Source organism: Phoca vitulina, unplaced genomic scaffold, assembly GCF_004348235.1.
Source record: "Phoca vitulina isolate PV1807 unplaced genomic scaffold, GSC_HSeal_1.0 scaffold4, whole genome shotgun sequence".
NCBI classification, from domain to species: domain Eukaryota; kingdom Metazoa; phylum Chordata; class Mammalia; order Carnivora; family Phocidae; genus Phoca; species Phoca vitulina.
Genome location: NW_022589707.1, coordinates 5721920 through 5737111, shown reverse-complemented (window position 1 = coordinate 5737111; position 15192 = coordinate 5721920). Strand labels below are relative to the sequence as shown.

General features: G+C 36.6%; 1 protein-coding gene across 1 annotated transcript in view; it reads left to right on the top strand.

Moving 5' to 3' along the window:
- Window positions 1–15192, top strand: part of MGAM2 (maltase-glucoamylase 2 (putative)) — an 81572-nt gene that overhangs the window by 63092 nt on the left and 3288 nt on the right. Inside the window, exons 41-45 of the mRNA XM_032401283.1 lie at window positions 64–148; window positions 769–825; window positions 1244–1368; window positions 3142–3230; window positions 11124–11173. Coding sequence (XP_032257174.1) covers window positions 64–148; window positions 769–825; window positions 1244–1368; window positions 3142–3230; window positions 11124–11173 — 406 coding nt within the window. The remainder of the gene's footprint in view (window positions 1–63; window positions 149–768; window positions 826–1243; window positions 1369–3141; window positions 3231–11123; window positions 11174–15192) is intronic.

The window sequence follows — 15192 nt, the reverse complement described above, 5'->3', positions numbered from 1 at the left end:
CCGCGGCAACAGTCCTAACACTTTGGTAGGGTTTTCATACTTTTTTTTTTTTTTTTTTTTAAGGTTTACGAATGACGACAAAACGTGGGATATAGACCGTCAGTTCATGTTGGGTCCTGCCCTCTTAATCAGCCCCGTGCTGGAAAGTGTGAGTTTTCCATCATAGATCAGAAACCCTCAGTCACATAATCTCAAGTACAAGAAGGGCATTTTAAAGATCATCTTGTCCTGCTCGCTGTTTTCCAGCAAACACCTTTCTAGAACACACAAGGGAGATCTTTTCCTTTTTTCAAAATCCCCATTAGTGAAAACCTCACAACCCCAACTGATTTCTCATTTTAGTGTCTTGTTACCCCGCATCGTTGTAATGTTTACCTTTTTAAAAAATTAAGTTTTCTTTATGTTTGAAGAATTTTATCAGATCTTTTTCAATTAAACTTCCCAAACTCAGGGTGCCTGGGTGACTCAGTGGGTTAAGCATCTGCCTTTGGCTTGGGTCATGATCTTAGGGTCCTGGGATTGAGCCCCATGTCTGGCTCCTGGCTCAGCGGGGAGCCTGCTTCTCCCTCTGCCTCCCCCTCTGTGCTCTCTCTCTTTCTCTCAAATAAATAAATAAAATCTTTTAAAAAATCTTAAAAAAAATTTTAGAACTTCCCAAACTCTTAAAATCATTAATAAAATTCCCATTGTTATCTTAATTCTACAGAAAGAATTTTAATAATTAAGTTACTGTAATATACATAATAACGTATCAATTTTATGTTTCAGAACACTTTTGAGACCCGTGCTTATTTTCCCAGAGGCTGTTGGTATGACTATAGCACGGTAAGAACTCACATATTTTGTGAAGAACCAAACTGGTCCATGCTGGCTAGAGGGGTGGCCAGCACTTTCTCCTGACCTTGAGGCACATAATTTCTAAGGCAATAATTTTCAGCCTTTCAGCCAAGCAAGGTTTGCTTAAATAAAAGTATCCACAAAAGCATAATTAGGTAAAATGTAACACCCATATCACATTGACTTTTCTCCCACCCCCACCCCCACCTTTTCTGGAGAATACAGAGAAAAGACTAGATTTCCAGAGTTTTTAACAAAACTGAAATCAGAGATTTTTTTCTTCTTTTACTTGCTATTTCTTGCTGACTTTCGAACATGCTTCCTTAGAAAGACTTGTATTAAAGCGTGCATCTATTCATTTCATCTCTTTATCTTCATCCCTCCTTGCTTATATTCTGTCTCCTAGGAATCTGGCAGCGTGTCGACAGGTGAGTGGAAAATCCTGGGCGCTCCCCTTGACCACATCAACCTTCATATCAGAGGAGGCTACATCCTGCCTTGGCAAGAGCCTGCGATGAACACTCATGCCAGGTAAGGAGGAGTGATGGTACTGATGGCCTCACTTTGTCATAATGAGGCATCCTCACAGACGCTGTCTGCCCTAACCAGGGCTCTGTGGATAAAGAAGCCCAATTACAGACCCTCTCATTGATTCAATTCCATAAGTGCCTTCTGACTGGGATCTGGGGGAGAATGCATTCATGAAGTCAGTCTTGGGGAGATCTTTTATCTGTAGCTCTGTGTCCCAGGCCTGGGGCAAAAATTTTCTTTAAATTTTATATTATTTTATTTTATTTTTTTAGAGATGGAGAGCATGTGTGGGGGTGGGGTGTGGGGGGAAGGGGCAGAGGGAGAGGATACTCCATGCTGAGCACCGAGTAGGAGGGCTTGATCTCACCACCCTGAGATCACGACCTGAGCCAAAATCAAGAGTCCAATGCTTAATCGACTGAGCCACTCAATCACCCCTGGTGCAAAAATTTTCTTGAGGGCAGTAGCATTTACCTCTTTCCACACTATTAAAAAAGCTGGGAATATTAATGAGCTCCTTGATTGGTGATGGCTATCCAAGGATGATTTATTGCTTATTTCCAGGTCTACATTGGTCAACTCAGGATAGATTTTATATAAATATAAATACTCATATATTTATTTTATATTTGTATGTTTATATTTGTATATATATACTAAATTAAAAGGAGCATGTTATGTCAAGAGAGACACACATAAAAAGAACTATAACCATTCAAAAGGAGAGAAGTTAACTCAGCCTTGTGGTGTAAAGCATGGTTTCACATGAAAGAGAGCTTTGAACCGAGTCTTGAATAATAAACAGGATTTGAATATATGAAGACAGGGAAAGAAATATTCTGGGAGTATTAAAGAGCTAGAGGTGAAAAATGAGTTTGGTTTGGGGAATAGTAAACCAATCAGTTTAATTGGAGAGTAGATAGGAAGAGGGATGAAATAAATAAAATTCAAGCAGGCTAGGATCAGGTCATGGTGGGGGTAAATGGCAGACCAAGTACTTTGCATTTTATTCTATAGCAATCTGGAAGCTACTAGAGGGTTGTTTGGTGGTTTTCTTCCTAAGGAATTCATATCTTATCATATTACTTATAATACGTATGTAAGTAAAGTATGTTTATTTGATTTTTTAAGTGTCTATATTTTTAATCCACAAGAAGATCATGCCTAACAAATTCGTATTAATTATTAAAAGTTAAATCTTTAAAAAATTAAATATTTTGAAATATATTCAAATCAAAGGACATTGATTATACATATTTGGTATTTATTTACCATAATTATTTATAAGTCCCTACTATAAAGAAACCACCTCAAAATTCCAAACAATATAATATTTTCTTTCATTACATAAAATAATTTAAATATGACTATACTTAATGAAAATTGGTTTGCACATACATCCTTTGAGATGGAATCCATTTCTCTTTGCAAAATATATTTTCATAGACAAATATCTAAGTATATCTCAGTTTAATGGTATTTATATGTTTTAATGTATTATATAGTAGACATTTTTGTGTATAATTTTAAAAAATGAAATTCTGTTTTAAACCATCTAGGAAACGTTAATACTTGAGGGGTGTGCAATAAGCTCTTTTATAAAGAAGATACGTTTTAATTTACCTATTTTTAGAAACTTTATGTGCATTTTTATGTACATTTTTGATGCATTAATTTTTTTTGTTATGGATGAGTAATATTTTCAACAGAAACTGTCCTTCATTCTTACAACCTATTATCTAGAGAAAAAAATAACTCCTTTTTTTCCCCTAGTCGACAAAAATTTATGGGATTGATTGTTGCATTGGACAACAATGGGAAAGCTGAAGGCCAGGTATTCTGGGATGATGGACAGAGCATTGGTGAGTATGAGCATTCCAGGGTTTCCATACAGCATGCAGAAAAACCATAGCTCAGGATATAATTGGCATAACCTGAAAATCTATTTCTAAACCTGTTTCTGCTACTGTTATAAAGCGATGGTGTTGGGAGAATTTTTGCTATTTTTGTTTGCTCCTTATATTGTAATTACTATAGAATAGTATATGGTCCCCAGCTTTGTAGGTTCAGCAACATGATGTTATGGGTTCAGCCAGGGGTGATCTATCTCTGTATAACTAACTGCCTTGCTCTGATAAAAGTGTGGATGCAAGTATCAGGCTGACAATTCATTCATTCTCAGTGGTTCACAGACCTGGCTCTGTTATTTGGGCCAGCCATCTATTACCAGGCAGCCTGTTCCTCCTAAGTAGGCTCACTCAGGAGACAAATTAGAGCTCAGAAAATTTCTTAGTGTCTCAGAAGTAGGGAATTGAGCGTTTTCAAAAAGATGCTTACATCAGTGAAATATTACTTTGTATACTTTCCCCAATCTAGGGATATGACAGTGCTACCTGAGATAACTGGGGTTTGTCACTATAGTCAGAACATCCTCTTCCTTAGACATCTTTATAGAAATACTGACATGTTGTTACCACCTGACACTCATTTTCCAATACTTATTACTGACTAGAACATTCTAATCTTGTAACGTGTCACAGTTTCTGAAATTATAGCTTGTTTTTCACTAGTAATATCTTCCTTTTCATTTTCTTCATTATGAGGGTAATATATTGTCATTAAAGAAAATATTTTAAAGACAGAAAACTAGAAAAAAGTAATAATATTATTGTTGTATTCTTTTGCTTTCATGTTACTTAAGAAAATGCTTAATTTTTTATATCACTTAAAACATACCACATATTTAATTTCTGAGTGCTGTTTCTTTGCACTTAGCATAACGATAGAAATACGTCTAGATGTTATCGTATACTCCTTATAAACACCATTATGATTACTATATCCCACTGAGAGGATACGCCACAATTTATATGACTTTCTGTAATTACTCTCTAATCTAGGGTACAGGATGTTTTCAGTTTTCATTGTTATAAACACCATCAAGTATTAAGCTTTGTTTGTGTTTCAGATTATTTCCATAGGGTAGATTCCTAGAAGTGAAATTATTGCTTTTTTAATCAACTTGATTGAGTTGTATTTATACAAATAAAATATATCCATCCTAAGTATACAGTTCAATAAATTTTGACAAATAGATACATTTATATTGCCACCACCACAACCAAGATCTAGAATATTTTTATGACTCCAAATTTCCCCTTCTATATCTTTTCAGTGAACTACCCCCCAACTCCCAGCCCCGACTTCAGGCTCTTACAACCACTGATCTGCTTTCTGTCACTCTAGATGAGATTTGTCTTTTCTAGGCTTGACGTAAATAGAATCACACTGTGCGTATCCTTTTGTGCTTAGCTTCTGTCACTTAGCAAAGTTATTTTTGTAGCAAAATGTGTTGCCATCTGGTGGCATATAAAAATAGCTTATTACCTTTTTTTAAATTTTTATTTTATTTTATTTTATTTTGTGATGTTAGTCACCATACAATACATCATTAGTTTTTGATGTGGTGATCCATGATTCATTGTTATCTTTTGACTCCTGAATAACATTCCATTGTATGGATATACCATAATTTGTTTATCCATTTACTTATTGATGAATATTTGAGTTGTTTTGTGTTTTTTACCATTATGCATAAACCTGCCATGATTATTTGAGTATAAGTCATTTTGTGATCATACGTTTTCATTTCCCTTGGGTAAAAACCTGGAAGTGAAATTGCTGGGCTGGGTCAGATGATAATTGTATGTTTAACTTTTGAAGAAACTGCCCAAGTATTTTCTAAAATGGCTATACTGTTTCTCCTTACTAACGGCAATAATTCAGAGTTCCAATTTCCCACATCTTCACTAACACTTGGTGTTAGTGTCAGTTTTTAAAATTTTAACTATTCTAGTAGTACATAGTGCATCTCATTATGGATTTAATTTGCATTTTCTTGATGTTGAACATCTTATGTTTATTGGCTATTTGTATGTCTTCTTATTGAGGTATTGGTCCAAGTCCTTTGCCTATTTTTTATTATGTTGTCTTTTCCTTATTGACCTGTAGGAGTTATGTATACCAGTCTTTTATCAGATACAATTTGTATCTCCCTGTCTGTAACTTGCCTATATAATTCCTTTATAGTATCTTACAAAAAACAAACTTTAATTTTGATAAAAGTCCATTTTTTTCCATGCTTTTCTTTTATATTTGTGCTTTTTGTGCCTTGGTCTAAAAAGCATTCTGGTACCAATTCTAACATGTGTGGGGGTTTCCCCATACCAACAAGTAATTCTGGGACACTAGGTGTCCTACAATTCAACTCAATTCTGACACTGTCTACCAGGAGATAGCATTGGATCCCACAGGTTAAGAGCTCAGTCCCACAGGATTGCCTCCTCCTCCCTTTCCCACTTCATACTAAGCTGGGTTGTCACCCATGCTTCTGAATAACCCACTGTAGATCGGAGGTTCCCACCTTGCGATTCAGACACCAGTTCCAAGTCCAGGTTGTTACCTGTACCTCACACTAACTGGCTATAAATCAGAAGTTCCTGCACCCACCTGCTCAGGTTTGATTAATTTGCTAGAGCAGCTCCCAGAACTCAGAGAAACATTTTACTTACTAGATTACCAGATTATTATAGAAGAATATAACCCAGGAACAGCCAGGTGGAAGAAATGCGTAGGGCAAGGTATGTGGGAAGGGGCTCAGAGCTTCCATGCCCTCTCCAGGGATACTACTTTCCCTGAACCTCCACGTGCTCACCAATCTGGAAGCTCTATGAGCCCCATCCTTTTGGGTTTTTATGGCAGCTTCATTACACTGGCGTCATTGGCTATGTTATTGGCCATTGGCCATTGATTCAACCTCCAGCCCCAATCCCCTTCCAAAGGTCTCTGGGTGGGGCTGGAAGTTCCAGCCTTCAGATCACAGGGTTGGTCCTGGCAACCAGCCAGGAGCCTGAGGTGCTTTCCATAAGTCACCTCATTAATATAACAAAAGATACTTAGTTCTTATCACTTAGGAAATTCCAAGGGTTTTAAGAGCTCTGTGGCAGAAATGGGATGAAGACCAAATACATATTATAAGTCACAGCATCACGTGGCCTAACCCAAGGTTACAGAGATTTTTCTCCTATATTTTTGGAAATTTTAGAGTTTTAGTTTTTACATTTAGGACTGTCGCCTATTTTGTATTAAATTCTGTATGTATGTAATGGTCAAGGTTCATTTGTTCCCCGGCATATTTATCCAATTGATCCAGCACCTTTCCTGAAAGCAGAATCTTTTCCCCTGTGATACTACCTTGACACCTTCATTAGCTATGAATAGGTCCTGTATGGCTGAGACTCTATTTTTGGATTATTTGTTCTGTTTCATGGATCTCTATATTTATACTTATACCAATACCACACTGTATTAACTAAGGTAGATTCAAAATTATTTTAACAAATAATAATTAACAAAAAAGTTGCTAGAATTTTGACTGCTATTGCGTTGAGTCTATAAATCAGTTTGGGGACATCTGTCTATCATTTTTAATTACTTAGGTCTTCTTTATCCCAGAGCATTTTATAATTTTCAGTGCATGGGTCTTACACATATTTTGTCAAATACATCCTAAGTATTTCTAAGTTTTTGATAATATTGCAGATGGTACTTTAATTTTCTCTTCTCAGTGTATGGATAATGCATTATAACCCTGTACTCATTGAATATGGTATTTAAAAGAGCTATTTTTCAAATGATTTGGTCGCTCATTTAGAGGTGGAACCAGGTTAAGAGTGGGATAGGAAAGAATTTGATTACTTTTTTCAAAGTTCAACTTTGTCTTCGATTATCTCTGTAAAGTTCAACCTAATAAGTAAATTTCATGGAGAGGTGTGTGGCAAGTGGCGTCCCGTAGCTCTGGATTCAGATATCATTTCAGTCATTTCCTGGTTGTATGTCTTTTGGAAGGATGCTTAACATCTCTTTGCCAGCACTTTGTCATCTTTAACATCTACAAAACTCTACTTATCACGTAGATCTCTTTGTGCAGACAAAATGATTTCATATATAGAGAGAATTCCTGGCACATGGATGCTGAGTAGCATATATCATTAATATGCAAGGTAAATAAAATTCCAGTATAAGCCTTTAACATAAGATTTATTAGGTAGGATATACTACATTTACATCAGTGTGGTTAATATGACCACAGAAAGTCCAAAAGTCAGAGAAAGGAGATTAACCAGCCACTCAAACTAGGTTTTAAGAGATTTGCAGCCTTATACCTTGTAAGAAAATAATAAGCTACCGTGCCAATTTTTAAATTTAAGAACTATATTTATTAATGAGCTAGAATGTTCCCATCTACTAGGAAGTACATATTTTCCTTAAATTAAATCTAGGTGAAGGATGAGATTTTAATCAGGGATTTGTTTGGTGAGCAAGAAATTGTAGCCAAAGGGGTTAGTGGCTGTGCCAAGGTATTCAACACTGTATTGCGTCAGTGAGCTCTTGCCAAGTTGACTGGAGACTACATTGTCAGATCATGCCAACTACATGCCTGGGTGATTGGTCAGGAAGCAATTCCATTATCATGGTATGGAACATGGACAATAGTAAAGTCAGGTTAGAGAACAATGAGAGATAAGGAGATTAATTTTGCACCCTTGGAATTTGAGATGCCTATGGAGTCTCCCGGTGGGGCTCACAATTTGCAAATATGGATATGATGACAGAAAGTCTGATGAAGAGAGGAGTGAGAAGCCTGGAAGTGTTATGACAAGTAGAAATCACACTGGATTAATCTTTTAGATTAATCAGGTAGAAGTTTTTTTAATATATATTTTTATAAAAAATAAATGCCGTTTTGTTGTTGTTAGTTGTTGGGCCTGACTTTAACTTTTTTGATAACGGGTTTATTGAGATACAGTTCACACACCATGTAATGTACCCATTTTAAGTGTACAATTCACTGGTTTTAGTATGTTTGCCAAGTTGTGCAACCATTACACAGACAATTTTAGAACAATTTCTTTACCCCCGAAATAAGCCCTCCACCTTTTAGATATCACCCCTCAATCCTCCCGTGCCCTGCCCCCATTCTCTCCAGCCCCAGGAGATGCAGCCCTAGGCGTTTACTACTCTGTCACTATGCAACTGTGTATGCTAAACATTTCATAGGAATGGAATCATATGGAGTCACATAATGGAATACATGTGGCCTTTTATTACTGCCTTCTTTCACTTAGCATAACATTTTTAAGGTTCTACTGAGTTGTAGCATGTATTTGTACTTCCTTTCTTTCATATGGCTGAATAGTATGATATTGTATGAATATACCACATTTTATATATCCAATTCTCAGCTAGGAGATGTTTGGGTTGTTTCCACTTTTTCACTATTAGGAAAAATGCTGCTATGAACATTTGTGTACAAGTTTTTTGTATAAACATATTTTTTTAGTTCTCTAGGGCACATACCTGGGAGTGGAATTTCCCCTTTATATAGTAACTCTATGTTTACTTTTATGGGAACCCCCAGATTCTTTTATAAGGAGGCTGCACCGCTTTACATTCCTTCCGCGGTGCATGTGGGGCCCAGTGTCTCCACATCCTTGTCAACACTTACTATCATCTTTTTGAGTGGTCATCCTAGTGGGTGTGAAGTAATATACCATTGCAGCTTCGATTGATTTGTGTTTCCCTGATAACTAATTGCACTGAACATCTTTTCATGTACTTACTGGCCATTCATACATCTTCTTTGGAGAAATGTCTATTCACAAACTGTGTCAATTTTTACATTAGATTATCTTTTTATTATTGAATTGTGTTTTTATATCTTCTAGATACAAGTCCCTTATCAGACATATGATTGATAGTACTGACAATTTGGGCTAGGTAATTCTTTGTTGCTGGTGGTGGTTGGACTGTTATTTACAAGATGTTTAGCAACACCCCCCAAATGCCAGAAGCACTCTCCCCAACCCTAAGATGTAACAATCAAATATTTTTCTAGATATTGCCAAAAGTCCCACCAGCAAAATCACTGCTGTTTGAGAACCAATGTTTTAAGGGAATCTAGAGTCCTTTTATACAGCTTGAGCTAATTAGAACTAGATGATTGATGTCATAGTGGGTTAATAACACCACAGTTAGTGTGGTGTTAAAAATCAGCTCCCTATGAGCAATATATTTCAAAAATTTAAGGGGAAAACACTTTTCTATAAAATTTTAGTTTCCTTCAATAAATGTCTTAGTCTCAAGGTTAAAAATCAATAGTCCCTGAAAGTTTTAAAATTTTGATACTTTTTAAACTTTTACACAAAGGAGCTCTTTGCTCCTTTTCACCAAACAGACTTAGAAATGCAAAATTTAAAACACCAAGATACAGTGTAAGTATAACTTGAACTTAAATTTTCTGTTAGTAGGTTTTTAACTATTTGTTAAATTTTTCCTTACATAAGGAGATTTAATAGCTAGCTCAAGGATAATCTTAGATCACCTTATTAACAAAATTCCATTCTTTAGAAATTCTTCATTCAAACTGCTAAAAGAGTCTATAAGTATTTGCTTAGGTTACATTTTCTAGCCAAGGCTAAATTTAAAAAATACACATTTTATAATTATTTCTTCAAGAGTAGAGGTAATTTATAGAAAAGAAAGAAGAGGATTAATAGGCTCAAGGAGAGAATATGTTGGAATATTGGTAAGAGATGGAATGTTGATAAGGGCAAGAACAGAATGTGAAATGGAACTGACTTTTAAGAAATAAGAATTATAGAAGCTACATGAGAAGAATGAGTAAAGTAGACATCTACTAAGGATTATTTCAAGGAAGAGATGTGTGGGGAAAGAGGTCTAAAACACCTGCATATAATGAAGAGATATTTAGATTTAATATATTGTGTCACTGGTGACTTTGAAAAGATCCGTTTCAGTGAAAAAAGGAAACGTAGGAACTGAAATATAGGAGATGTAGGATTGAATTATGAGTTGGGTCCACAGACATTAGAAGCAGAGGCTACCTTTTTTTGAGACAATATGGCACTAAAAAGATGTAGTGATTGCTTGCTATAGAGAGAGCCAAGTAAAGGGTTTGTCAGAATGGAGTGTTCTGGAGCATAACTGGAGCCTAGAGGAGCCAAGAGGGTCTGGGGAAGAATTGATGGAGTAAGTTATGTAGAGGCAGGAGAGCTTGGGAACTAGATCACTGTGATAGGATGATCTAAGAGAATAATCATGAAGGTGAAGATGATGATGACTTTGCTTATGATAGTGAAGTATACATTCTGAGTACTTACTCGGCTCATGCAGCATACCATGAGCTAGGTGCTACTATTTCCATTTTACAGATGATAAAATGTTATTTGCCGGAGTTTGCACAACTATTAATTGTAGGATCAGGGATTTGAATCCATATCAGTCTGACTTGAGCCTGAATTCCTAACCACTCTCCTCTGCTGTGAGCCTTTGTCTTCATAGTCATGTCAACGCTCATGGTTATGTGCTTGTTAGGTTGGCACAGAAGAAACCAGTCAGTAGCCTCCACATTTCCTCATCTGGGGTATCTATCTTTAGTTCAACCAAGATTTTCTGGTTTTACAACCACTTGATCCTCACTTGAAATACCCTCTTCCATATGCACATCCCCATACTACCCTGGAGTGAAAGAATCCCTTGGCTACTATCCTTAATGTTCCTCAGAGAGGTCATGATTATCCTGATCAGTAATTGTGAACCCTTTGACTATATACAAGATTATCTGCTATAGTTGAAGCACTGAGTAATTGCTTATTCTTTTTTCTTGCTTACAGATACCTATGAAAATGGAAACTATTTCTTGGCAAACTTTACAGCAACTCAGGTAAGAGTATTTTATTGAATTTTTATAAATCCATTCCCAGTTAGCTACAGATTAAACATTATCAGTTAACTGTATCAAAATAATATCCTACATCTTAATAGGAGGAACTTCCTCCCTTTACACTTATAAATTGGGTCTGTTGACATTAATATCAGGAAGAAACCATCCTTATTTTGACAATTATCCAGTATACCATCAGTTTTATAAGAAGAAACTTGTAATGCATATAATGCTGGTGAAAAAAATGAGTCTTTAAATGTATGACATGTTTTCTGGGGATGAGACATCATTTTCTGGCTGATAAATATTTTGCAGGATAATGCTAGATCAGTTATCTATTGCACAACAATGGTGTATAAGAAACAACCTCAAAACTTCAGCAGCTGTAACAATAAATAAATAATTTAAACACTAAATAAATTATTTAGCCTATGAGTTTGTAGTGTTCAGATGATCTGGGCTGGACCTGGCTGATCTTGGCTGGCTTGCAATCCGTCATGGGACTGTTTGGCTGCTTGGATGATCCTGACTGTACTCACTCACACACCTGTCAGCTGGCTCTTCAACTATCTGAGAAAAAGAAATATGTTCAATTGGCATTATGGAAAATTAACAAGATTTTGAGACTGATTGCAAGCAGAATCAAGGGAAAATGAAGAAAAGAGGATATAACTTGTAGTAAATGGCTGTGCTGGAGCTAGCTCTTATTGATTTAGGAAAGCCTACTATTTTGGTTTTATTTTCATTTTTGTTTTTTTAAAGATTTATTTATTAGAGAGAGAGAGTGAGAAAGCACACACACATAGGAGAGGGAGAGGGAGAAACAGGCTCCCTGCTGAGCAAGGGGCCCAATGCGGGGCTCGATCCCAGGACCCTGGGATCCTGACCGGAGCTGAAAGCAGACACTTAATGATTGAGTCACCCAGGTGCCTCTGGGAAAGCCTACTCTTAAATTGCCTGGAATTTCGCAAGCCAGTCCTTATGTTAATATGATCTAAGATTGCTTTATGGACAGCTCTGGGCGGAACCTTTTTTATGACTGTTAGAGGGCAAAAACAGAAGTGGAAATGCTTGAGCACTTTTTCAAATCTCCAGTTTGCAGCAGGTTGACTAACATCCTATTAGCAAGGAAAAGTCAGATGGCCAAGCCCAAAGACAAAGGTGGGATAGAATGCCCCATCCAGAGAGCGAGGGCATTGCTGAAATCACATGGAAAAGGGTATGAATAGGGAGGAATGAATAATTGGAGAAAATAAGACAACCAATCTACCAGGCATGTTGAATGACTCCAGAGATAACCTATATCATTCTCATTAGAGTAGGAGGATCATTCTGTGTCAAACCTGGAATTTGCTTCTCTATAATTTTGCATTTAAGAAATAGCATAACAGAAATCTATTGTCTTTTCTACATAACAGGGCTTCAGTAATTTGAAGATGTCTGTTATATATACTTTCTGTCTTCTTTTGGAATTACACATCTGCTGGCTAACTTCACGCTTCCTCTGTTTTGTGTTTAAACAGATCTGATTATTCTGCTTGGACCACAATTAGTCTAGATTCCTCTTAAAACATGGTACCCAGGATTGAAAGAATATCTTAGAGCTGCATTATGCAGTATGATAGCTACTAGCCACGTGTGACTTTTTTTTTTTTGAGAGAGAGAGAGAGAGAGAGTGCGCATGCACGTTCAAGTGCAAGTGGAGTTGGGGGGAGGGCAGAGGGAGAGAATCTTAAGCAGGTTCCATACCCAGTGCAGTGTGGAGGCCTATGTGGGGCTCTATCTCATGACTCTGAGATCATGACCTAAGCTGAACTTATGAGTTGGATGCTTAACTGACTGAGCCACCCAGGGACCCCATGTGAATTTTGAGCACTGGAAATGTGACTAGCCTAATTTGAAATATTTGAAAGATTGTAAAATACCTCATTAATATTTATATATTGAATACATGTTAAAATAATACTATTTTGGATATGTTGGGTTAAATAGAATGTGTTTTCAAATCAATTTCTCCTGTTTCCTTTTACTTTTAAAAAATGTGGCTATAAGAAGATTTAAAATTACATATGTGGCTTGCCATATACTTCTGTAGGACGGCATGAACTTTATACTGCAGAACAGGCAACCTCAAAACATCAGTGACAAGGGCGCCTGGGTGGCTCAGTCATTAGGCATCTGCCTTCGGCTCAGGTCATGATCCCAGGATCCTGGGATCGAGCCCCACATCGGGCTCCCTGCTCAGAGGGAAGCCTGCTTCTCCCTCTCCCACTCCCCCTGCTTGTGTTCCTTCTCTCGCTGTGTCTCTCTCTGTCAAATAAATAAATAAAAATCTTTAAAAAAAAAAATCAGTGACATAAAACAATAAACAGTTCATTACCCAACTATGACCTCTTTTTAGCTATACTCTATTTTCTTACTGTTACTGCCTCACATTGTGTTAATTTTTTAAACACATGTATCACATATAAATGTCATGGTCAACTAAAACTTTCAAATTATCCTCATAGACATGATTGTCAGATCGTGCTCTCTCCATCCTGCAGTTGCCTTTTTGAAACTAAATGCAAGACTTTGTATACTAATTAAATGTGTAAATTCTCTCTTCTTAATTTAAGAAAAGTTGAAGACTACATATTTTTCCTCTCAAAATGTTTTTTTAATGAAACTGTTGATTTAGAAGTCCTGGATTTTAGTTCTGTTTGTACTAACTAGTTATTTAAACTAGGGAACACACTTCCCCTGTTTAATCTGTGTTTCTTTATTATAAAACATTACATTTCCCTTAAATACTTCCTAACTCTAAAATTTCATTCTTCTCTTATTCCAAAGAAGTGATAAGTGAATTCTTATTTCTATGTGATATTTGATGGCGTTTCTTTCTAAGGATCAGAAGCTTGACATGAAAGAAAGCTTCTAACTTTCCACGGGGTAATTATCAATGGCGTGCTGGCTGGTATGGGGTAATAGGAGTGTGGAGTTGATTTGTAGCATTTGCTAATTCCTGTGGTGTAAGTATTTCCACCATTTTAGCCAATTTCAAGCTATCGACCGGCTTGCAGAATTTCAGGCAATTTAACAGTAGGCTCTCCCAAATCAATAAGCGCTAACTTCAGCACACCTATTTACTTGTTATATCCCTTTTTCCTCACTTTCCCGTGATTCTGCTTCTGTAGTCAGTCTCAAACCTTATTAAATTCTCCATAAAGCCAATTGAACGGATTTCTTTTTTCTTTCTACTGTTGCCATGAGAGTCAAGGAGTTTATAGTATCACTCTACTGCAACGATCTCCTTGATTCATTGCATAAAATCTTCCTCATCCATCTTAACCAGTCTTATTTCATTTGCTCAGTGTGAGCTACCATAGCTTTTGCACTCAATGAGCATGATTTTCTTCCATATGACCCTGCCTCCAGCCCCTTCCTCATTCATTTCACCTTTCTAAATCCATCCACCCTTCCAGGCTTCCTAAAGTTCCATGTCCTTCCTAAGTCCTTTTTTGACACCCCCCCCCCATTCCATAGTGATTTCTCCTTTCTCTTACCATCCATAACAAATATTCACTATGATTTTCATTTAGGCCTTAATCACATACTACTTCATGACTTACCTCACATTAGTTTAACCCTTGTGTTGATACTTAAACAGTTCATGATTTAATCCAGTCCTATATTTATTGCGAACTATCCTTAGTCTAGGGGCTGTTTGCCGGGATTCTGTGTTCATGCTGTGTTAACTCATACAGAGCTACGCACATAGGCACATCACGATTCCGACCATATCTGTGTCATTTAGCTACTCCCTTTACTCCCAGAGCCTCAATTTCCTCATCTGGAAAACTAAGATAATGATACTTACTTTTCAAAATCCTTGTAAGAATTAGTAACAATATAGAGAAAATAACTTTCATTATGTTGGCATTATCAAGTTTATCATAGCAGGTACTCAGGAAGTGTATCTTCATGAAGTGTTTAAGAATAAAACAGCAAACCAGCACAACAATAGTAATTTGAGGTTT